This window comes from Chroicocephalus ridibundus, chromosome Z (genome assembly GCF_963924245.1).
Source record: "Chroicocephalus ridibundus chromosome Z, bChrRid1.1, whole genome shotgun sequence".
Taxonomy (NCBI): Eukaryota; Metazoa; Chordata; class Aves; order Charadriiformes; family Laridae; genus Chroicocephalus; species Chroicocephalus ridibundus.
In genome coordinates this window covers 69,300,922-69,327,067 of record NC_086316.1, presented here as the reverse complement: position 1 = coordinate 69,327,067, position 26,146 = coordinate 69,300,922, and the positions used below count along the sequence as shown (strand labels likewise).

Sequence of the window (26,146 nt, the reverse complement as noted above, 5' to 3'; positions counted from 1 at the left end):
TATGCTCTGTAGCTCAACCCTTAAGATCACTCAATGGAAACACTCCCCCTACAGAGAAGACACCAATCAGTTTCTTCCTAATTTTAATCACTCAGCAGCATTGAAAAGTTGTGATGGTTAAATTAAAGGCAGAATACAAACCTCATTTTCTTTGGCTGAAAAACAGTTAAGAGGCATACAGATGCTGATGTCGGTATCAATATCAATACTGATGGGTTTTTCCTCTCTTCCTCAGGACTGTGTATGTCAAATGACCTATAGCTAATCACTTATTATCTTCACCCACAATTGGGTAATTCTTAGGTCTCTAATCTAAGGAAATAATCATACAGTTCTATTTGAGCTCATAGTTCGGAAACTCTTCTAGTATTTGTCATGCTTCACTAGAAATCTGGTCTCACAGCTGCTTGTCTACTGCAGACCTATGGAAAGGAGGAATTTGCAGTGACCAGTTTGGAGCATTGGGAAACAGCCTTTCAGGATTCTTTTGCAGACTTTCATCTTTTCCTATGAAACGGATAGGGCTTTTGTTGGTATAGAAACCAATAACATATCACTTCTTGCAAGAAAACAAGGATCTGATCTTTGGAAGACAAGATTGGCCAAACAAATGTAACAGACTTAGCCTGCCCATATGTCCATTATTACAGAATAATGTTTGTTATTAAAACTAATTTTGTGAATCCTTACACTTAGCTCTAATTGCTGTTTGAAGGAAATATCTTCAGAGTTGTTTTGGTTCTCCTTTGGTATCTCTTGGCTTGCATAAAGTAAAAAGTCATTGCCTAGTTTTGTTTTTTTTTTTTTTTTTTAAGTTGCCCAATTTTTTTTCTATTGAGGGCTATGTTTGCATAATAAAACAGATAAACAAAGCAACACATTAGGAATGTTTGAACATATACAACATGTATTTCTCAAAAAACCTACGTTTCTAGATTTCCAGAGCTTCCTATGTGGTATCTGGACTCGAAAAGTAGTGTTTATGCCTTTGAAGTTATGACCATTTATTATGCCAATTATTTAATATTTATTATTTAGTACTATTTATTATTCCCCTCTGCAGAGAAACCCAAGAAGGTTTGAACCTCGGCAGACACATAGTGAATAAAGCCATTTACCAAGAGAAAACAGCTACTTGCCAACCTAAAAATAAACACCAAACACATTGCAGACATGGCATGCAGAACATGTTTGGTCAAGACAAAACTACAGATACAGCAGCCAGTTTGACCAAACTCTAATACAGTCCTGACAGGAGGAACACATCATAGGTCTAAAATCCATGCTCAATCCAGGTTTTCCAGTTCCTGCCTGCCTTCAGCACAGCCCTTGTTTGCTAACACCAAAAAAGTATCTATTCATGTAAGTCTCCTATGTTGGCTAAGACTTCATACCACAATTTTAGATCAGGTAGGAATGCTAAGTGAAGGTAGATACAAGTTGTTACCACTTCTGTTTAAAAGGTGGGCTTTTTTCCAGCTAGTACCTAGCCTTGTTTTGGTTGCAAAATATATTAATTCTACTTTATTCAGAAAATGATTCTTAGATCTATAGGCAAGCTTACTTTTTTACTACCAAATTTCCTACAAAAAAAGTCTATTTTCTAAAAAAATAAAATGATGTTTCAAACAATTAGTATACAGCAGTAAGTCTTTTTAAACTGCAAACATTTACGTGCTAAACCAAATAACATTCATATAAAAACCTGTAAATGAGTTCTACTTTTTCTAGTGCATAGAAACTCCAAGGCAAAATACAATAAACACAGTATATTAGCAAGGGAAATCTTTATCAGTGGTCAGCCCTTACAGTCAATCACTTAATGCTTATATACTTTCCAAATAAAAAAACCCAAACAAAACAGTGGGCTTCAACTTGTAGTTATTAAAGCTGCAAAATAAATAATGAAAACCAGAAAAAGCACAGATCAGATGGATTTTGTTCCTCATCCCCAACAAAACAGCCAATGATAGGCTTCTGATATTTGTAAACCCGTAAGAACAGTAAAATAGAAAAAAATAAAAGGAGGGAATTAAATTGATTTTAACTTCTATTTTTCTGTATGTCCTTATTTAAGTTAAAAGAGAAATGACAAGTTTGAGGAAATTCTGTTTAGATGTTTTTTCCTTTGACTTCCCTAGGTAACTTACAAATGTTGTCTGTTCTTTTGTACATTTTTTGTTGAGATAATAAGTTCTTTGAATACTTTACTTTTCCCTTCCTTAAAAAGGAGGTTTTTCTTATTTTTCTTTTGGACTAGTAAGCAAAGGCTGAATGCATAATGTAACTAAACGGTATATTTAGAATTATGGCAACTACAATATTGCTTTAGAAGAGCTAAGTCATAACAGCAGTGTCACAATTTATGTATAAGAGAATAGTAGTATTCACGTTGCTTTATCCTATTAGCCTGAGAATTTTAGCTGCTCAAGACCTTCTCTGTGCTGAGAGGAGTTTAAGCCACAATACAGTAGGCTGCAAGAAGTAAAGTACCAACTAGACAGAATGTATAAGAACCATACAGATATATTTTTGAAGTTTCTATGTTTTGTATAAATTATAATCACATAAATTGTTTTGCAGCCCTCAGATCCTGCAGTAATTTGTGCAAGCATAAGGAATTATCTCAGTTATATTATGATATGGTACTGTATCCCCTTTGTTTCTTTTATCTACTCTGAAATACTGCTGAAATCTCATCAGTACAGTATTTAAGTGTTTAGTCTGTTTAGAATTACAGTACAGTAGCACAGACATATGGCCGGATATCTTAAGAAAATTCATATCTTAAGTATTCAGAATATACCTGTATTCCTTTTTCATTTAAATGAAGCTAACAAAAGTTTGAATGAAGACATTTTACTGTTCAAAGCAAATTGCAAAACAGTTAATGTTTCATTTAAATCATGATAAAGATTTCCCTTTCACTGTTTCTTTGGTAAAAATGTCTGTATCACATTCATTTAATCTACTCGTAAAAGGCATTTTCTTTGGTGGAAATACTTTCTCTTACAAGTCCAGCTTTATAACATGTAGATAACAGGACCATTCTATACTACCTGCTCATTCAGTGAATGCAAGGTTAGTTTCAGTTTAGGACATAAAAATCAAATAGCTCAGTCCTAAAACAACTGGAAGTCTGATGACATAAAAACCACCTTTTAGCAGCAAAATGACAAACAGCGTTACAGGCAGCAAAGGTCTAAATGCAGTGTATTAGAATGCATTCTGATCTGTGTAAAATGAGCAGTTTCACAGCTATTTTAAAAGCATCTTACTTCTCCTAAGCATAGAGGAGTTTACTTAGAAGCACAGTGGATGTTTAAAATGCATAGCCCCATACATCTTCTATAGCTTTGTGATGATTTCCACTTCAGTCGGCTTAAGTTTCCTGAATTAAAAGAGAATAAACACATTTCCTTATAACATGAATTCTGTTATTTTTCTGCTTAATATTTTCCCCACTTCATACTTTCCCATGTCTGTTTGAAAATAAACTTCATTCCAATTTATATTTTCCAATTTTTTGTCAGTGGTCTAATTTACAAATCTGAATCCTTAGTGATTCACTGAGGGTCATGTGCCAGAAGAACTTTACAAGAATAGAACCTTAGATCCAATATCGGATAAATCCTTGGGAACTTAAGTCACAGTGATCAACAATAAGATGACAGAGCAGAGAATATACTCTTGTAAAATATTTTTTCTTGATTGTTTTCTGGTTTGTTACTCTCTTTATATGAGCTTTACCTGACACTTCTCTTTCTGTTCTTTAAAGCAAAGGGTATGGAAACAATGTTCCTTCAGCTAGATGGCTTTTGATGAAGAAAAACAGTAACAGCAGTGACATGAATGCAAAGTCACTCACACCTCTCATCTTGAGAGGAGAGACCAGGGTGCCAGATGCAGAGGGTGAAGAGCAAGGGGAAATAGCTAGAGTGTGTAGGATTGGTCCTCAGCTGACAGGCCATCCTCTGACAAGCATTTCCAGCTGGCATAAGTAGAAGCAATTAGACTGTAAAGAGGGCAGAGAATCAGGGAAGTTCATTATATAGCTTCCACAGGGCTACATATCCTCTGCTTGCTTCTGCTACCACTAATCCCTTCAGTCACCATCTATTAAGCTGTCTTCTTTCCTAGACTCCTGTAATCCTTTGTTTCATATCTCTGGTACTGTCGCATTTCCACTTGCTATTACACTTGCATTCTTCCTCCATAAACTCACTCAACACCCAAAATACAGCCTGAAAGAGCAGGATTTCAGATACATTATCAATCCTAATGCATCTCAGCACCTACCCTGGTGTTCACAGGAATGTTTCACAACCAGGAGCCAAGCAATTAAGGAGGTTAATCTTGGTCTGATTTTAAGGACTGCATGGGTAAACTGAGCTATTAAATCACAATGATGGTCACGGCATTGAATTAAAAGGTTTTAGGCTCACTCTCTTGCTGATATTACATCATGAATGACCATATATTGTTTTATCTAAACAATGGTTTTATTACTATGTTGTTTCCACAAAAAAAAAAACACAGATGGAGATGGTACAGTGGATTTCTTTGTTCTTGTATTAGGCTGCTCAGGAAAAGAGTAAACAGTGGTCTGTTTCATCTCTTACTTACCTTTTGGGAACAAGATTAAGTTTTCCTTTGCCTAGTGCTACTGTTTTCCAGACCATTGCTTTCTTCCGATTTACTGTAAGAAAGAGAGGTTAAAATCCAAACCTCAACTTTTACATATAGGGTCAGCAGTCATGCTAGTCCCACAATCCAATCACAAAGTACATCCAAAGTGTATTTCGTTTACTCTTCTAGCATGTGAAGTTACAAGAAAAAAGAGAAGATTAAACAAAATTTAAAGAAACAAAGTAACTCCTCAAGTCGTTCAGCCAAGTAGTGAAGGCTCAACTCAAACCCCCTCAAAAATCCCACAAAATTCTGGGCAGAAGTCATAACAGTGATAGTATTCCCAGAAATGATTGCTATACTATCATTTCATTCAATGTATAGGATTTATATATAAAGTGAATGCTCAAATAATATACAAGCAAGACACAGCTCAACATCCTCAGAACATGGGCTGAAACAGTCATATGATTGCTCTTTCTGGAGTACCAACCGCTAGTTGTATGGCGGTGGTCACAATCAGACAAGAATTAATGATTCTCTTGCTAAAAAAGATTATATTTCTAAATACTGGCCTCCCACCTAATGCACTGTTGGATATGGCATTTTAATTATAGCCTCATCAACCAAGTTCAGCTGTATAATTAGTCATCACTTGACATAACAGACCAGAAAATTCCTTTGGAGCCATTCTCTCCGGTACACAAATCTATCTTCTACACAGTCAGTAATTGAAATAACTTTCCATTATTAAAATTAGGCAAGTAGTACATGGTTTAACATATTTTCCTTATATGTGTTTATCTAAGATAGAACTCCAAAGTAAAAAAATCAAGCAACTGATCAAAACCACATCCCACATCTCATCAAGCATGAAAACATTATTTTAGTCCACTATACTGTTACCATCCTATTGTAATAGTTTCAGCATGTTTATGAGAAGCAGGGCTGTGCGACAAAGGCAATTATTCAATTTTCAACCCAAGACAGATCCCCAAACACTCAGTAGCAGAACAACACACTATATTCCCAAGACATATCCCCACTTTATAGTCTAATTGAATTATAGCTTTAAAGCTCTTTAGACAAGGGGAAAAGCACCAAAATATGTTTTCATCTAGCACTGGGAAAAGGAATGCAAAAGTGAATACAACACAGGGAAACAAAGAAGGTCACTGCAGCAAGAAATTCAAAAAGGGAAAGACAGTGCTACTCAGAGGGGAAAAGAGGTGGATAGGCACAGGATGAGAGAAGGGACTGAGGGGAAAGAAAACTGGAATAGATTGGATGCATCTAAAGAGAAGATGCTAGGCTGCATCTTAAAACAAAAGGAAAGCTAATAGGCCAACGCAACTGGGCTTCAAAGGATGAGCAGAGGGAGAGAACTGTGGCTTATTTCCACAAGCAAGCTTTTAGAAATGCATAATCCTAAACAGGGGTAGCCACCATGGGAGCACTGACCCTCCAGCAGCAGAGCAGCGACAGAAGTGCCTACACCTGCTCCTTTGGCTCCAGTAGTGCAGCCGTTCCTGTGCCCAGGAGCCCAAGCCACCAGCACAGTAAAGGGCCCTCACACAGAGGTTGGAGTTACCACCAAAACAGCCAACAATACCAGGTCCCAACACCCCAGCAGCTACAGGCTTACCTAGGACAGTCAGGGCTTTGACCACGTGCAAGTGAGAGAAATGTATGTTTTGGGGGGCAAAAAAAAGAAAAAAATTGAAAGCCTCTTCTGTAAAATTTCCACCTGAAAGGTGTTTTCCTCACAGTTAGAGCCTTTTAGAATGAATTTATAATGAGGACACATGGTGCTCCCACCAAAAAGTGAAATATCTTCCAAACACCAGAATCAGAAAACAGCATTCTGCACACTCTGGAATTAGGAAGTTTTAAGGAAATAATCTGTACTTTCACATTCATCATAATCCCTTACCAACTGGGACAACAACAAGGTATAATTTTATACCTTGTAATACGCACATTTATACCTTGTAATATACACATTGTAATACGCAAAAGAGCAAATATTTAGCTCTATATATAGTTATATATATATATATAAAAGAATAAAAATTCTTTACTTACAGTTGCTCAACTTGGTCAAATTCTTTTTCATCTTCTGCACAACAGAAAAAGAATTATATAAGGTCTCAATTTAACAAACACTAGTTCTGTTTATTATTTCCTCCATGTATAAGCCAAACAAAATTTTATTATTTCATTTTATTAGTTTTCTTAAATTTGTAAATTAAATCATTTTGTTCCTCTATTCAATGGAATTACCCACAAATTTGTCAAAAAGCTTACTTTGATTAAGTTTTATTAATCTGATTTTAATACAGATCATGTTATAGAATATATATAAAAAAATACATATATGTATACATGTATTTTTCTATAATACAGACATAAATATATATTTTATATATAACTTTTGTTCCATCTTGCACATCTAGTTTGGCTCACTTACTTGTGCCTTAGGTTCAGCAACCAACATAAATACATTCTGTTTTAATGCATTTTTCCTTCTTGCTCAATTTCTTGACAAAAGTTTCGCCCACCAAGATGACTAACAGTTGCTTCCACTTCTAAGCATTCCCCAAATAGGTATAGCCTCTAAATTCCTTTGTTTTGTAAGGAAAAAATACGGACTATATCAAACCCCTCATAGAAAAGTATTGCTTACTGAAAGCATTTTGTACCTGAAGTCAAGGCTCATGAAAGAGATTTAAAAATCTAAAATAACGCAGTGTTCTAGAAGAAAGTATTTTATCAGAAAAAATACAGATGTAAAAATCACACTGAACTTCATCTATGAAGTTCATACCTTTCTATCTTTGGCTGCAATTTCAATGGAAAGCTAGAAGAGACTGAAAAAATACTTACCCGCATGTTTCTCTTTCTTTTTTGAATAGATCTCATAAAGGAAAACAACAGTTACTAAAATAACAGCTTCAGCCACAATTGCTAGAAAGGGTTTGAGAGGCACCATGAAGGACAGAACTTTAAGCATCAGCTTTCCTTTACTTTTCCCTAGTTCAAAAGCAGCTTCACACCAATATACACCATCATCTTCCTTGGTGAGCTTCAATATCTTCAGGTGGGTTACGTTGGCAGATATTTTATTAATTGCATACTTGTCTGCCAGCAAAGAGTCATTAAGGGCAATCTGAAAATAAAAAATACACAGAATCACACACAGATGAAAGTCTTATTAATGCAATGAAAATGCATTCAATCAAATTATCTATATTACCAGACAGTTCTGCAGTGAGAGATGTAAACCAAGTTAAGAACAAGTAGCATTCGTGAAGCACGTTTAGTTTTCCTCCAAGGGAAGGATTTATCTTAGCTGGCATCCCTGGTTTCCTTTACATTCAGTGGAGGAAAATATGCACTTTTAGTGAGCAAGCTGTCTGACTTTTTTTAGTTTATTTAAGATCAGATGAAAGATAGCCTTGATTCTCTTGACTCTCCACTGACAAAGGCAGCCTTCGGTGTCAGGATCTAGTGTCCAGGTTTCACCACAGCAGAAAGCATACATTTTCAAGGAAGCTGAGCTAGGAATGCTGCTTCACTGGAAAAATATGTTGATAGTCTTACAAGTAAGTCAGTGCTACCCTCCAGCAGCACAGAGGAGACTGGTCTGTTTATCTCCTCTCCATTGACAGTGCTTCCCCAGAAAAAGGCTAGAACAAAGTGGCTGTGCTTCCCAAGGCTAAGTGGCATCCTGAAAGGTGGGTATGCGAAGGAGGAAAACTGCTGAGTGAGGTTTTTCCTCACAGCTTTTAAGGCAGGAGCTGAAGTGAGAAGAGATTTCAGCTCCGTCAGAATCAAATGACACAGCCGTCTTCGCTACAGGATGACCTCCTTCAGGACTCCATGGAGGTCATACAGGCTGGGAAATACAGAACTACTTGTAGCTGGAGGAGGAGGAGAACAGAGATGCTCCTGTTCTCCCTCAAGCTCCAATACCTTGCATGTCTTTAAAAGTGTCCTGCTAAGATAAGATTTTTTTTGATATCAAGTAGTTAAGATTTGAGCAATATAACCAAAACAAGTACCTCAAGACTTGTCTTGTTTGTTTTACTCTTATCTCAGCTGTAAGAGTATGGCAGGGACTTTTTGGAGAAGAAACATCACACAAACCAGAACAAAAACTACATCCCAGTAATAATGATTACTTTAAATATAAGATTTTTTTTGCATGTACAGAGATTTACATTAACTTTAATAGGAATACAATTTGTACAGCCTAATGTGTCTCTACTTGGTTTTTGCAACATGGTTTTGTTTGGCCAACAGATGGAAACCTTACCTGCTCACTTCCATTGGTCATATACCAGGTCCAAGCAATGGGAGTATAGCCAGAACTTTTACAAATCATTACAGCTGTATCTCCTTCATAACTGACTATGGGTTTTTCTTTTCCTTCAATTGTTGGTACTAAGAAACAAGTAGGAAAAAGTTCACCAAGTGAGATCTACAGGTTTTAATTACAGTATTACAAAAGATAAAACATATTTAGGTACGTGTTTATAGTAGTCCATTCATTTCCTTTTCCTGTAAACACAGATATTCTATCATTCATGACATGACCTAAATGAAGAGTCATTTCAGGATGATATTCCACATGCAGAATTTGTGCAGAAGACTGCAGGAATCCTGTTTCAAGTTGCTATATGATCTTCAGTTGCCGATTAATACTGAAAACCAAGTGATAATCAAACTGATTTCTACACCCTTGCTCATTTCCTCTTTCCCATCCTTGACAGCTGTGAGCTACATGCGTCAGTTCTAGTACACTAGAAAGAAACATAATTTTTCTGCAATTTCACTTAATCTGCAAAAAGTGATAGAAATCTATTCCAGCCATAATGCTACCGCATAGTGCCATCTGACAAGTTGGACATGCAGAGAACTTTTTTTTTGTAATTATGACAAAACTGTAGATTGAGGGAACTTTGAAGTTACAAACATTTTCTAAGCCAAAGAAATGACTTGTGAGTGCATGTCAGTAAAATACACTTTTGGCCCAATCTTGCTAAGGACGAAGCATGGCCACAAAGCACATGACCTCAGATTAGATCTACTTGTCCTAGCCATTTTAACTGCAGATGCCCCACAGCCTTCCAAGAGCAAAAGCCAAAAAAAGGCTGTTGAATATGTTGAGGCATCCCACAGGTATAGTTAGACCTGAGCAAATGATATATCATGATGGAGTACGTATTTCCCCTTCCCCCTTCTTCCCATCTTTGTTAAAATGTTTACCAGCATTTTTCCCCTCAGATCCATTTATTAAAGTTTTACTTCGAGTTTCATTGCTGCATCTTGTAAGTACATACCCAATACATCTTCTAAATTATATCGGTCACACAAGACTAAACAGGACAAGAATTTGCTTTCAGCAGTTATGATGGAACAATTTCTTATAAACTAAGATTGTTCTTGTTCCCTCCCCTTCTTGACCGGCTGAGCAAAAATTAATTGTCCTAAAGAGTTCACTTCTCATGAGTATTCAAACTTAAAAATTTCCATTTCAGAAATATGTATGAAACCAATTTGTTAATAAGAACATTGCTTACAACCTCAAAATTTTCTGCACCATACATTAATCCATCCTCATTACTAGTGAAGTCTTCTCACTCCATACGTATTTGTTTTAATCATTAAACACTATTCTTTTAAAGAGTAGTGGCAGAGTATCTTTACTACTGTCAATAAAAGGGACAACTTTACTAATAACTGCTGCCACCTCCTTTGCAATTTATAGAAGACAAAACCAAAAGCAGACTGGGAAAAAAGAATGGAACACGTGAAAACAAATAAAAAACCTTATACACAACACAACAGGTTTATGTGGCAGTCAAAAAGATTTAGCCATGCTGATCAGCGGCAAAGCACAGCTACAGGCATACCAGCAATACATGTGACCACACTAGCCATGATTAAGGACATGAATATCCACCATGAGTTCTGGGATCTGGCTCTAACAGACTGGTTAATCCTTGAATCTGTGCAAGGAAGTAATATGCTTTGTCCCAGGTATTTTTGCAGGTAGATCACCCAGAATTTGGTGAAAAAAAAAAAACCTGCTGCTGCACAGAAAAAACACACCATTTAGGAAATGAACAGAGAGATAACTACACCAACATTTATACCAGTCAGATTTCCACACTGGTTTAAAGACCGGAGTTGTTTCATAATGCATACACCTGGACAGCTGCTTAAGGATCCCTTAAAGGCCTAACACAAATTAGTCTATTCTACCCTTTAATATAGCTATTACAACACTTCGCACCATTTAAAAATGCCCATGAATGGTCTCCCTGTTTCATGCTTTGAACGTCCTATACATATCTCATTGTTTTCTGCAGACCTGCGTAAAAGCTTAACTTCTCAATCTGCAGGGTTATGCCAAGCCAGGATGGGGGAAGGGAAGGAGAGGCAACACATCCAATAATGCTGAACTGCCTAGTGGAAAAGCTATTGCAGTTAGTTACAGCAGTGATGACTTTAGCCAGAGTCTATACCAACACATTACTCATATTTCAGTTTGAGAATTGTTCTCTCTGCATTATCGACTGGAAGATTCAAGGACTTCTCTTTCCTATTTCCTTCACTCTTGCATTAATCTTGGAAAGTGTCAAGCCAGTACTTTTTATGGCATCAGAAGTGGCAGCATTCAACCATTGTGAAGCAGTTCTCCCATCTTCTTGTGATAAATCAACCAACTGTTCTGGAAAAGATTACTTCCCTGTTGAGTCATTCCTGTCCTTACTAAAATAGTTATTGTATACTTTCAAAACAATAATGTCTCCTTCTACTTTTTAATCTAAACAGACTTGGGTAGCCATTCAACTACACCTTACCCACATGTTGACAAGAAAAATATATAATAATTTTTAGAGATTAAAAGGTCTCAATAAGCTACAATTTTTGTCCTTCTTCAGTATTGCAAGCTAGTCTCCCCTGGCTGAAGGTCTGAAAGCAGATATCAACATTAGTATTCAAGATTTGAACATACACAAGAGAATTTCTTCAAGTGATATGACCAGATACCCCGCTGAACAAAGGCACCTTACAGCACTGAGTTAAAGCCCTGCTGGTTAGTTCAGCTGAGGTTAGCGTAGTTATTTGAAGAGTCACGGTTTTTAGGAGCCTGTGTTCAGGAAGAATCTTCCTTATATATCAGTCTGTGGAGCTTTCACAGATCAAATGCTTGCCTTCCTCCTTGTAAAATTTGGACAGTGCAAACAGAGAAGGGAATAGCTCCCATTAGAGATGAGGGTTCTCAGCAGCTTGTATTTATTTCATTTCCACATGTCTTCTATTCAACTGGACTTCACCTACTATTGTCAGGGGTAACATTATTGGAGAAGAGAATACAAAACAGAAGGGCACTCATACTGCCCAATGATTTTAATATAAGTTCTGTCCTTACATTATATAGATCAAAAGATGCATTAAAGCAATAATTTGGTGTTTCAGAAATACAACTGAATTTGTTCAAAAACCTGCCTCCATTCTGCCAATCATTGCTTTTCTTGTAACACCAAATCTCAGGCCAAACTTTCAAGTCATTAGCTCTGCTTTTTGAAGAATTTATCTGAGATACCATCCTCTCCTCCCACCTCCTAGAAAGTGATGAGTATTCACCACTGCTGTACAAATGGAGAGGGATGGGGAATCAGTTACTCATTTAGAAAAAAAAGATAGGCTTACATGCTCTTTTGGTTGTTAGCAAGTTCTAAAAAGGCTTTTAGTTTTTGCTTCAAAGTTCTTCCCTCCATGCTACAGAAATGCCTTTGATAGTGATTCTCACTTAGCTTGACCATATGAGTCATTGCTTATCAAATTAAGTTGCAATTTCCATACTATGCAGAAACCAGAGTAATACAGGATTTCAATGGTCAAAGGAAGCAAAATTTAAAATAAATTAAAATTAAATAAATCTAAATTAATACAATTACCTTGTAAATGAAACATAGCGCTGATTTCTTCTTCACCTTTCAGAGTACAACTGTAACTTCCCAAATTACTGTTATCCAAGATCCTCAATCTTAAAAAAAAAGATATTTCAGCAATTTGCTTTGTAGCTTGTATTTGCTTTTGTCCTACAACTATCAGTGACTGCTAATTAACATTCTAAAGAAATAAGTAGAGATCAGTAAGAGGAGCAGAAAACATACATTGCTGAAACACTAAGATCCAGGTTTAGTGCAATGTAGAACAGTATGACATCTTTAAGAAAAGTAAAGCACACCTGGGAACGTAAATATCATTTATCATCCTTGCTACTCACAGAAGATCATCTTTAAGCAGTATGATCTACAGGTTACTGAATTAGGCATGGGTTCACCATGTGAACTAAACAGCACATGTTATGTAGGACTTCAGAAGGGATTATTTAAATGGTTTGTTCTTTCTAAAGCCAGTCAATCGACGGCTAGCATAGCTTCAACACAGAACAGTTTTTTAAAGAGCTGCCATCTAATGAAGTCCAGCATCTTCTCTGCTGGCAAACTATACGTTTCACAGGCACTTTGAAAAAGATTTACATGGTTGCGTTTGTGTACATGGAGTAGCAGAAAAATGGCAGTACATTCTCGTCATGTTCTATCATACAAATTTTAAATAAATATTATTGATGTTAAGAAACCAAAGCAATACAGAAATCAAGTGGAGGCTACCTGGTTAAAATTAACCCATTCACAGATTTTTAAAGTCTAACAATATATTGTATCAACTGAAAAAAGTTTTCTACAATATTTCTTGAGTCTCTGTAGAGGTTTGAAAGAGTTAAGCAAACCTTTAAAATAATCCAAAACATCTTTACTGTAAAGCTAATTTCTTTGCTCTCTTGTGCTAATTATGAAGAAAAAACATGGCCGTTGATGCCTTTTAGATTTCTGCAAAGCAGCACTGAGGTGTAAAAGAGAATGTGGAAAAAGGGAATGAAGGTATTTTACCATTCTCAGACTGAGATTACTACTTTACTTACTGAACAGAGTTTTGGACTTAAAAAATTGTGCCCTTATTCTATATCTGTATTGAAGAAAGTTTGTTTTCCCAACACTGGAGGAAGAACAGCAACTCTTCATCCAGGCTCAAGGTAATTGCAACCTTTTTCCTTTCCTGCAGTTTCAATGTTGATTATGGGCAAATATTAATACCTGCATTTGGCTCTTTTCTAATATATGCATGGCTAGTACTGGGCAGTGTATATGCATGTGATAACTCACGACAACCTCCAAGTAAAATTGTAAGTAATGCTACTTACTGGATGCTCCAACTGTTTTCAGTTTTATTGATGTGTCTGATTGTTTCATTTCCTCTCTTCCAAATCACTTGAAGACTTTTCAAATGAGAATATTTATTGTCCAATCTGCATGAAAGTTCAATTCTAGTTGCACTGTCCAAAGTGACATTTTTTTCTATGGAAGTACCAGAAACACCTAAAAGAAGTTAAAAAAAGCTGTTTAAGAAAAACATACTTCGTTCTGTGGGAAGAAGAAATTCAAAGATTGTGTTTTACATATGCTGGATTACAGGTAGATACAGAGGGCTGCTGTTATACTTTCCAGGGTGTAAAACTGCAAACTCAGACCAGTGTTTGACAGTAATTTTTTTAAGCCATAACTGAGTTATGATATACATCCATTACAAAAATGACAGTCATTCCATTCTGTAGGTAAACTTCCTAGGGGGCTCTAATATAGAAACATAGATATTCATTTTACTGAAAGCAAGGTAGACTTATACATAATTTAACCCAAACCAAAATATATTAAGAACTTAGCTCTCACCAGGGGGCACAATGTCTGTTCTCAATCTAAACTTTCTTTCTGACTCCACATTTAGTATTAAAAAAGAAATCAGGATTTATTGGATTAAAAATATTAGAAGTATATACAAAGTTATATCAATATAATAGCAAAAAGTTAGACTTGTAAATATCTATAAGCATCCAAGTTTTAGCCAGCTGATGATTTTCATGATACTATGAGATCATAAGTAGTGTCCTGTTGCTAGTGAAGTTGTTGATAAAATCCACAATCTTAACATTGTTGGAACTGGCCTTTCATGCTACAGCTACTTAATTTGGCACCAAATCATCTTCAAACCCATTTATCACCGCCTTTGCCTTCCTAGTGGCAAGCCAGTAGAATTACAATGTGAAAACATTCCAATACAGTAGAAAAACCTAATACTTTCTTTGCTTTTAACAAGCTCTATGAGCAGAAAATGAGCACATCCAAGAAACAGAGCTTCAACAGCAGACAACTTCTCTGATCCATACAAACAGATAAAAAAACCTGACTTTGTACCCATTAGCACTGAGATTTTATTTCATAATTGTTTTTTCTTTCATGCCTTCCAGACACAACTGTTGTTAGTCCATCTGATTACTCCATGAAAATTTACTCCAGGCCTCACCTCAATCTTAGACCTACCCTGTAGTACTTGATGGTCAAAAAAATACATCTGTATTTCACAGCTCAAATGCTTTCAGAGAGGTACAGCTCACTGACTTAGTAATTCAAGTCATACCTAGGAAGCAGCAAAGTCTGGCTGAAGTGGAAGCACCAGATACCCCCATAGATATTTGAACTTTACTGGGTCTGGCAGAGACATTTACAGCCTGCAGAACAGTGTGCCCAGAACTCCAAGTCCCAGCCAAAATAATATAGATCTGCTGAACTGGAGTTAAACTTAGAGGTGCAACACCTCAGTCTTTCATAGCACAGCAAAGTCAGTTACTGCAACTCATTTATTAGAGCCATTACACTCAATAAATAAGCCAAGCATAACTAACCTTGTTGAGATTGTTTATGATCAAAGTAATTTTGCAAATGGAATTGTTTCACAGTAGCAAGTTTTACAGTCAGATTAATTGCACTGGCTGAAAATAGAATTCATACTTTTTGAGACTATTTTAAAAACAAACACTTTAGATGAGTGGAACATGAAAATCCTACACTGTTGAAGATTAACAACTAGCAAGACTGATATCTGGGGCATCTCTGCAAGAGTACATGTACCAGAACAAGAAATAGATATTACCTTAAGTTTCCTGATAGAAAAAAAAATACAGCATAAATGCTTGGCAATTATGTCCTGAAGATATTGTACCTGTATTTTGCAAAGGAGTTCTAACTGCTCTCCTCCAATTGAGAGCTATTTTGATTAGATCGGTTTTTCCAGTTCTCCAAGAAATTAGTTATAAATGATTATTTGGCAACTGGGAACTTCACATCTACTTTAGGAAGAGGCTTCTCTTGCCTTTTCTCCATGATCTAAACCCTGTAATGCTGCAAAACTGACTAACACCTGCTGGTTAACAAGTACCCTAGCTCACATGGTCTCTCCAAGTAGATTCACTACTGCAAAGAAACTGTCACTTGAATTTATTGGGGGGAAACAGATAGCTATGGGTTGTTTTAATAAAAAAGTAAGAATCACATTGTCCACTGCAAAATAGTTATTAGAACACAATAATTAACAGTGCAATAAACTTATTCATCTTCCCTGTTACTAAGCTCATTACATGCTTGCTGTGAGCATCTTAACTTTATCAGGAAGTTGGCATCCTAGATACTTAAACAACTCATATAAAAGACTGTGTGCAGTCACAGGCATTCAATATAACATAACCGGAAGAGAAAATAACACACTTACCTGGTAGAAGTACCTCATACTCCACAAAAGTAACATTAGACACACTCTCTTTGGTTGCCTGCTTCAACTCTTGTGACTCAAGATCTGGTGGGGGAAGCAAAGTGATATGTTATGATCTTAATAAAGGTAATCATATAACTGAGTGTCAATACAGTATTGCAATAATTTCTTATAGTAATCCTAGGGAGGGGAAAAAGGACCTTGCCAAATGCTGACTACTGTGGCGATCCTTTCATGTACCTTGTGTGTTAACAGCCAAAACCTTGAAGCAGCAGTGTTGTGTAGTCACTGTTATAGTAATTATGTCATTTTAAAAGACTGTTTCTACCTTTAATATAATGTTGTAACTGTAAATGTCAATTATCTAAAGAGCTCATAACTATACATCTCACAGCCTGATTCAAAGTGTCACACACAGCTTAGAGGTAGGTCCTAGAACTGTACAGGACTACATCAATGTTTAAGGAGAGCTTGGAAAAGTAGTAATTTCTAGAAAAAGAAACAGAAGGAAAGAACACTGCCATTCCCAAGGCCACTACAATTTGACAACACAGCCAGAAAGCTGGAGGTAGACTACCTAATCTAAATGCAGCTATAATGAATACAGAGGCAAGAACGCCCTGTGCAACATGACCTGCAACATGGTCAGAGTCCCTCACCACTTCACAAAACTCGTATTATACCGCAGGGAATTTTCTTCCATACATAAAAAATATCAATATTGACCATCACAAAACTCGTATTATACTGCAGGGAATTTTCTTCCATACATAAAAAAATATCAATATTGACCATCACCTGCCTGACTAAAATATACTCCTTTCTTTCTGTGATGGAAAACTGCATTTAAAAGACTTAATATGGCCAGCAAAATCCCTTTTCTGTAGAGGTACAGATAGCCTACTACTCAGGTACTACCTTTATAAAGCTCTACAAAACTTGATACAGCTATCAGGCAGGCCATTAAGCATAAACAGTCTGTTTACACCACTATACTTGTTCTCATGCTCTGTGCATTTCAAGAATAGAGCAAGAAAGCAATTAATGAGCTACAGCTTTAACAACAGAGATAGCCCAGCTAAGGAAGCATCACCCTGCCACATCTACACACATAACTGTTTCATTAGTATTGTACCACCTGCATAAAAGTTCCTACTACACTGAAGCACATCATGGGAAAAGATATTAGAAATTATGCTTAAAGGGAAGGTCAATTCAATACAGTTATAGCAATTCTCATTTTTTTCAGTTTCCACAGTTACTTTCCATACAGCTTTAAATATCAAACTTTTGTCACAGTAATTATCAATTAATATAAATGCTCTATGACCCCTTGATTAAAAGATAAAGGTAGAACCTTAGGGTAACTCAAATTTAGGAATTTGAGTAGAAGACAACATGTGATTGCTTTTACCAAGTGTAGATACATTATGTCCAAGTGTCAAAAGATCTGAAGGGCTCCCCTGAGTTTGCCAGTTGACAGTTTGTGTAGTTATCATGGGCTCTGAAAGGTGAAAAAACAAACCTGTTACAAAAGTTAGTTTTCCTTCAATTTAGCGATGAGACAAAAGAAATAGAGGTTTCCTACCCCCTGCTCCACAGCAGATAAAATACACCACTTGTTTTGGATGCTTGCAAAGTAATTTTATTGTCAGTTACTATTAATGCATCTCAGAAATACATAAATAGTAATTATGGATTGAATCTGCCAAATCATACAGCATTATATAAGAAACTTATTCTAGTTTTTGTAGAAGGAAAGGGGCTTCATTATCTCTCCTGTCCATGGGTTGAGAAGGTTCCCACTCACAATTGGGAAAATAGAAAAAACTGGTCTACAGCTTCAGCCTTCTCACTGAGAGAAGCACTGGGTGGCAGAGTTGATCACTGTGCAGTAGAGATAGTCATCTCTGAAAGCCTAGATCTTCTCAGAATTACTCCTTCTCTTTTCCTGCATAAAATACTGAACTTTACCTCAAAGTACTTAAACACATCCCTCTCGACTACACTTTAGAGAATCTGGCTGTGCTGAAGGAGGTCCCTGCTAGTAGTTTGCCTCAAAAGGTCTCTAAGCAAGCATAAACCAAGGTACCGCATGCCTTCCAAGTTGCTGGCCTGTTCTGTAAAGCAGTGTTTATCAACATGTCAGCTCACAACACAAGGAATGCCACACCACAGGCAATCAGGCTTTTGCCTAACTTGTTCCATCTGCATTTTCATACCTTCCCTCATGCTTCAATCAGTTTAACAATAAACCTGTATATTAAGGTGGACAATGTGGAAAAAATAGAGCTTCAGGCTAGTTTGTTTGGGGGTTATTGACAGTAGACTGTTGTCAATCTCAGCTACTAGTCCAAAATGGCTTTGTAAGCAAAAAAAAAAAAACCAACCCCTGAAGCTGTCTCCTAGACTAGATAGTAAGTCCCATTCCTCTAGACGAGAGCACAAGCAAGCCTTGATCTTTGCTGATGGAGAAACAATCTCCTCCAAGTATTTACCCCTAAATAAGATGAGAAGGCTGAAAGAGTTCTGGGGAATCCACCTCTGTCTGTGTGTGCAAACACCTTGACAGCATGCCAAGGTTGTCACGGATCACCTGAGTTTATGTCAGTCTAGTACACACATCACCTGGTTCATTACTGAAATCCCTCATGATGATAGATTCAGAAGGCACCAGTGCCAGTTCATATGGTAGTTATCCACCCACAAAAAAGGAAAGAGTCAACTCTTAAAATGTCTTGTGCACTAATAGGATCCTCATACTGACTTTCTTCTTCAATTCACAAATCAAATGAAAATAGTTCAGGTGAGGTCACGTTATAAAAAACACTTACACATTTTAGTTCATATGCATTTGTATATTTATATATGAAAAGAGTTACTGAATCTATTACTTATTGCACTTCCTCTAGTTCTCACACACATTGTGCTAAAAAGCTGTAAAGATGAGCACCAGATAAATAGCGCTCTCATCCCCCAAGAACAAAACTGTAGATGGAATAACTTGTCAGAACTTGCTTGAGTTCCTGTATAAATATAACTTAGTCCACATCTGACTTGCATTTATCAACATAAACTTTGGTACGCTGCAGAATTCCTGCTGCTCTGACCTTTATGGAGAAAGGAGAGGTGGGATCAACAATCATCGCTTTCTTCTCTTGCCTGGAACTTATTCTCTGCTCCCCATCAAATCCACAATTGAAGCCCAAAATATGGTGAATAAAGTGTGGGGACAACAGAAGGTTTTGACACATCCATAATTAAAAACAGACAGATTAAGCTAGCAGGCTTCATTGATGCAAGGGCGTTATTTTACCTCTCACTAATACAAGAGCATAAGGAGGAGTCCTCACATAGACAAATTATCAAGTATAAGTGCTATAACAGAACCTCCCATGATGGTTCTAGTTTGGGAGTTGTCCCATGTCCACGGTCGCTGCCTGTTTCTATGGCTTATAGGCATAAGGGCAATAGATCACGCAACTGGCAGTTGGATAGCTTTTTTCACAGTCCTTGAGATGCTTAAAACACTTAAGCTCTTGCAGTGGCTTTGAAAGACCTAGATGATATATTTATTTTTGTTCCTTATGAAAAGTCACAATCTTATTTCAAAAGACTTCAGTATGAAAATGTAAACTCCATGTGATAACTTAGTATCCCTAGGAAAAAGTATTACAGCTTTGTGTGTACTGAAATAAAATAATTACCAGCAGATGATTCATTAAGTCCACCTTGCATCTTAGTCAAAAAGTTTGCCTGAGGCTGACTGGTATCTTCTGTTGTCATAGCTGAATCTAAAAAGAAAAAAGGTTTAAAGAAACTTTATTCTCTCTCAGTTGAGCTGAGTTAGAAGGATCTAGTTCACAAAAAGAAAATCAAACAGAACCTCCTCAGCCTACTACTGCTGGTTTTTTTTTCCCCCCAAATTCTGAGCATATACAGCCAAAATGTGCAAGAAATACTTTTCTTCAGTTCTTTAGCTTACTTTAGGCAAGAAACTATTAAAGAACAGAGGCAGTATTTGTTTGACCTGTAATTTCTATGTACATATCTTTTCCTGTAGTTAGTCTGTAGTCAGGCAAAGCCATTCTTCAGAATATTCCAGCAGACCAATAAACTTTATAACCTGTACTCAAATCCTGTCTTGTTTGCGGTGTTAGACCACCTCAGCTTATGACACTGACACTAGCTGATTATTTTTAAACATAGATTAGCAGATTCACTAATAGAAAAGGACCACACTACACCCTTACATGTCTACCCTGTTTTGCAATACAGTGAACAACCTCCTTTCCTTGTACTATCACCTTGGTGAGCAAAACAAAAGGCATCTGTGTCAACCATAGACTTCACCCAGTAATAATAATAACTATTTACATCTTCCTGAACACCACTACAAATTTGATTCTGCTCCTATAATACATTTTTTGTAAGAGCCAGGTGAGACTAGGCTTCTGCTTTATGTTCCTGACTGGAGAAAGGACAGCAGGGAAAGAGGCAGAAGATTTGCTTAGTTTGAGTATGTTGCTGTGTCACTCTTCTATTAAGAATTCAAGGTCCCTAGATGTTTTATAACAATGGAGATGTTTGCTCCTTCCTTTCTGTTCCCATGTTTGGGTGGCAGAATTAGTTAGTGTAAACTAAACACTGTGTCTTCACATGCTTAGGTATTCCAGGACATAATCTACTCCCACAGTAGCAGGATGCACTCTTCTCTACCTCAAATTCAGAGCAATTTCACATTAGTAGCTTTTAAGACATTTGGCCAGTAGTAACACAGGGGGGGAAAAAAGGACACGCATTTTGCGGCTGTAATAAAGTTTGGGGCGAGTGTGTGGATTATTACAAGATGGCAGAAAGCACAGATGAACAGTCAAAATCTACGTCATACTTTAAGCATGTTCAAACTTGTTGAGAACTGTGTGCCTTCAGCAGAAGGTAAAGTCAGCACTCTGCCAGTACAAGTGAACAACACTACAAACAGTCCTGCCTCATTTCAGCACTATGGGCACAGATAACCTGGACTCTCCAATCAGCACCTCCAGCACACAGGCACTCCAGACTATGCCGGAGTCATGCCCAGCTTGCACCATCTGCTTTCTCAATGAAACCATCATACTTCAACCAGTTTGGACCAAGAGTAAAACGTGGTAGTCAAAGGATATGATTACAAAATTAAGCATTAGTGGTTCTTAAGAACAGGCTCTTCATTTTTCATACTGGTCCACTGGTTCCACAGGCAAATGTTCCCTTGCAGCCCTTCACCCAACCAAAGAACTTAAGAAACCTGCTCTGAGTACCTGCTGGCTTATGACCCAGTAATACGACTGAGTCTTATTCTCTGATTGACAGAGGTGCTGAGAGCAGGGAGAGTTATTATGCTGCTGATATCCATGGTAAGGTTGAAGAGAGGTCCATGAATTTTTACACCTGCAGCATCTTGAGGATGTCATGGATCACCTGACTGTGTCAGCTTAGTAGATGCATCACCTGCACAGTAATTAAAATCCCCAAAGATGATAAATTTAGAAGGTGCCAGTGCCAAGCTGAACAGCAGCTCTGTTATCTCTCTGCAAGGAAGGCAGATAACCTGCAACATGGTTTGCATACTAATAGGGTCCTCATCTTGTCTTTCTTCCTTGATTCGCATACCAAGTGAAAGCAGCCAAGTAGTGTTATTTTAGTCACCACTGCTTCCTCGTCTCAGGTCTTATCTGTCCATATGTCAAACTACATAGCACAGAGATAACATTGCAACCCTTTTCTCTCAGATACACCTGATGAATAGCATCAGAGATCAAGACGATCCAGCACCACATAATTAGTGTCATCAAGCCAGGTCATGATGTAAGCAAGTCAAGTGGACTTACGTCTCAAACTATTGAGTCATGGCTGCATGCCTTAGCCTGTAATTGATTTGCATTAGATTTAATCAATAGTGTGGTAGCTTACTGAGTTCTTGTTGCCCTGATCCTTATGTAGAAAGGAGTAGGTGAGAGTATGAGGTCATTAATTTATTTTTCTACCTTACCTCTGCTCCCTCTGGCAGCCAATATTTGGGAGATGAAGTGTGGATGTACCGTACTTATCATCAGAGCAATTTTAGGCTTTAAAATCTATTCACGCTCTTTTTCAGCCAGAAAAGTGGCTGAATAGGAAAAGGCTGAGATACAATTTGGTTTAATTTAACATCATTAATTTAATAATTAGTGTCAATTAATTTAATATCAATTTTATACTCTATGCAAGCACACAAGCATTCAGCAGTATCCAAAACCAGCCACCAGAACCTCCTAATGCTGCTATAAAAGAGAAAAGGTGCAGACTGAGCCACATGATCCACACGAAGGACTTCCAAATGCCCTGACAGAAGCCCCTCCCTCAGGGCAAGCCATAAAAACTCAACCTGGAAGCAAAGTCTGTAAGAAAAGAGATGTATCCTCTACTCATATAACTCCTTGGTATCTTTAGGGGCAGAAGCTGGGAGACAAGACGTGATGCATTTGCTTTTCCTAAAGGAACCTGGCAGTACGTCCTGCAACCAAATTACGCAGCCACAATGGTAACCAAACAAAGCAGCAAACTCTGAAGAACAATGCTATGACACTTAGTTAGAAATTAGCCTAATAAAAGCAATGGTTTAAATTTTTCAAAACAATTAACCAAGCAGTTACAAGACTAAAAGACAGAAGGAATAATAAGAACTCTCCTCAACCTACTTATCTCAAAACAAAAATCTAAGGGGCCTCCTGTGATAGCCACCTCACCAACTCGAGAAGGCTGTGCAACCCCCGCTTCCTGCGGCTCAGTCCTTGTGCACCTACCACTCCAGACGGTTGCTTTCACTGCAAACATTCCTTTTGCTTGAAGAAACGTGCTGAACCCCCACATCTCCAGAATGCACACTGATTGCGGACTTCACTAGAAGACAGTTTTAGTTCTCCTCCCTCCAAGGGAGCATGAACTTCCCTTTGGTGCACCTGTGCAGAGAGTCCCTGTGCTTGACTAGCTTTTTGCACATTTGGTTAATAACTAATGGAAGAGTTAAATACTCTGCCTCACATTTAAATCATCGTGGAAATCAGTGTGACGCCTCCTTACCTAGTTCATACAAATATAAAAGCACTTAATAGAAGCCTGAAAAACAGCAGCGTGACTTTGAACAGATAAAGGATACTAAAACAGGTGGCTCAGTTCTGATGTCTACACAAACCCAGACATGATATCCACCTCTTTAGGAAGATGGCAGCTTTATGGAAATTTTGGAAACACAAATAGGGTTTTTGTTGGTTTTTTAGTTGGGTTTCTGTTTTGGGTTGGTTTTTGTTTGGGTCTTTTTTTCAGAAGAGTATATAATTTCACTGATGGCTCTGCATAAACTTAGAATTGCTTCAACCACCATTAGGTACAGCTTTCAGCAGTAATAGTCATCAATAAATAAATACCATGTGGCTAACTTGCCATAATATGACTCACAGGTTCCTACAAATATCAGGCCATTTACAGTCACAAAACCTTTCGATCAATGAAATAAAACTGTTAGAAAGGACTTCCAAGTTCTTTCTGTGTGTATATAAATACACATATCTATTTTAAAGAAGCTTTAAGAACTATAGATCAGATTTTTCCCCTGTGTACACACATAAATACATGTATTTTAAACAAGCCTTGAGAATTTTCTGTCCTTTCACATTATGTGAAACTACTACAAATTTTACGCAAGTTATCATCACACAGGGAGCACTATTGCTCCTCTCAGTACTAGGAAGACCAACTGAGGCACGAAGAAGCATGTAACTAGTTACCTATCACCCACTGAAAATGCAGCTAAACCACTGATGGGTAATGAAAGACACAGCAATATTGTTCACACACATGTATTGGCAGAACATGCAGCCTTGGAAAGACATGCTTCAAGCACATCTTGCACTGCAAACACCAGCAATCTGGTATTTCCTTCCATTACCATCCAGTAGTACTCTGTGATGCTTCAAAAATAGGGATTAACAACAGAAATACGCTAGTTTTAGAAATAAGCTCCTATTTCCTTAGGAGTGGATGGCCTGCTGAAAGCTACTAGAGGAAGAATAGTGTCACATCTAAAGATGCAATATCCGATCCTCCAAGCAACGTTCCTCACAACCTGCTAGGCATAGTCACATTTTAGTCATGTATTTACTGATACCGTTTGTGTTTTCTTTTTTTCCCCCTCAGGACTTAAATAACGCTTTAATTGATAAGGAGAGGGCAACAAGAAAGCACTGTGCCTCCGCACCCGTGAGCGGACCGACCCCCGCCGCACCCCCCACCCCGGGCCGGCGTTAGGCCAAGGGCTGAGCATCCCCGGGTGCGGTGCGGTGCCGCGCCGCCTCCGCTGCCGGCGAGGCACCGGCCGGCGGCCGCCTCGCCCTTCGCCGGCGGGCAGCGGAGGAGGGACCCCCCCGCTTTCCAGCCAGCCTGCAAGGAACCCCAACGCCGCTGTTTGACGCTAAAGAGGAGGGAGGCCGGGGCGGCAGGCGGGGAGGAGGAGGCAGCGCCGGGGAGTTGCGACCCCGGGGAGGGTCGGTGCCGCTGAGGAGAAGAAACGCCTCAGTCATTTAAAAAAGGCAGGGCCGAGAAGCGGCCGCCTCGCCGCGCCACCGCTCCGTCCCCATGAGATGCTGCGGGGCAGGGAGGACCTTTGCTCGGCCGCAGCTCCCGGGCTGCGCCCCCGGTCCCCCTCGCCCCAGCCCACCTCGACGCTGAGGGGGGCGGCTGCAGCGTGAGGGACGCCCGGCCCAGCCCGTGAGCGGAGGGAGCGTTTACCTGTGGGGCTCCCGCCCGAGAGGCTGAGGCAGAGCAGCAGCAGCAGCCGCCCCAGGCGGTTCCCGGAGAAGGCGGCCGGCATGGTGCCCCAGGCGCCGCCGCGCTCCCACTGCCGTTCCCCCCGCCGCCGCACAGGCATCTGGCCCGGCCCAGCACCGCCCGCGGGCAGCGGCTGCTGAGGGAAGCCTCAAGCGCGCCGGAGGGGCTGTGAGGGAGAGCCGGCTGCTGCAGCCCCAAATCCACGCACAAGGCAAACGCCAGGGAAGGAGCTGCAGGCACCACTGTTCCTCCTCAGCCGGAGGACATGGCCCTGCCAGCACGGCCCCGCCGGGCTTTATGCGGCGGGAGGAAGGGCGTGGGTGAGCACCGGTGGCGAATTGGAGCGGGGCTCTCGCCGCTGGCCCGGCTGGGAGCTGATAGGGCACGTACGGAGGTTGGGGTTGTGTCTTCTTTTTGGCCGACAAGCGGCCGTTGCTGCAGGACCACTGGCACCTCGGCTCACCGGCCCGCTGGTGGGGTTTGCCCAGAGAAGGTGGCCACGGGCGGAGTGTGGGCTTGTGGCTGCCCTTTGGCTGGTGATCTTCTGGAGAGCCCAGCTTTGAGGGTCAGTGGCTCCAGGGCAGCTGGGTTATACTGTATGAGAGCTGCAGCTTGGCACATCTGTTTTTCTAAATCTGCTGGCCTGGGCGGCGGTGCCTGGGGAGCACCATTTCTGACAAGGGCTTCTCAGGACTTTCGTACTGCTTGCTGCCTTTAAAATCACAATTTAATTGATGAGGCTGTTTTAATCTGTATGTATATGTACATGTATAGTAAACCCATTCATATATATATATGCACATTTCTGTTTGTTGCTTGATAAATAACTGCATTTGGATTTTGCAGCATAAAATCTGGCAGGGTGGCATTCTCTGAAGGAAGGTCTCCATGATGGGGTACTGGCTGCTGCTTTCTTTCTATCAAGATACGGTTACTTCACCTAATGCAAAAGTTGAATTGTGTGTAAGGTTTGTATCAGTAATGCAAAAAG

At 38.9% G+C, this 26,146-nt stretch overlaps 1 protein-coding gene across 1 annotated transcript; it reads right to left on the bottom strand.

The window, feature by feature from the left end:
* Nucleotides 1-25,600, bottom strand: EMB (embigin). The gene is made up of 11 exons (XM_063320975.1): nucleotides 25,117-25,600; nucleotides 20,019-20,105; nucleotides 17,726-17,815; nucleotides 16,312-16,395; nucleotides 13,913-14,087; nucleotides 12,603-12,691; nucleotides 8,948-9,075; nucleotides 7,516-7,798; nucleotides 6,715-6,748; nucleotides 4,627-4,699; nucleotides 1-3,391 (listed from the first exon to the last, which is right to left on the bottom strand). The coding sequence occupies exons 1-10, from the start codon at nucleotides 25,253-25,255 to the stop codon at nucleotides 4,642-4,644; spliced, it is 1,167 nt and encodes a 388-aa protein (XP_063177045.1). The 5' UTR covers nucleotides 25,256-25,600; the 3' UTR covers nucleotides 1-3,391; nucleotides 4,627-4,641.
* Nucleotides 25,601-26,146: the final 546 nt, after the last annotated feature.

Coding starts and splice junctions, on each gene's coding strand:
- EMB (XM_063320975.1), bottom strand. CDS start 25,255: ATGCCTGTGCGGCGGCGGGGGGAACGGCAGTGGGAGCGCGGCGGCGCC. Junction 20,106..25,116: donor CTCGGGCGGGAGCCCCACAG/GTAAACGCTCCC, acceptor TTTTCTTTTTAG/ATTCAGCTATGACAACAGAA. Junction 12,692..13,912: donor GAAAACAGTTGGAGCATCCA/GTAAGTAGCATT, acceptor TTTTTTTTTAAG/ATTGAGGATCTTGGATAACA.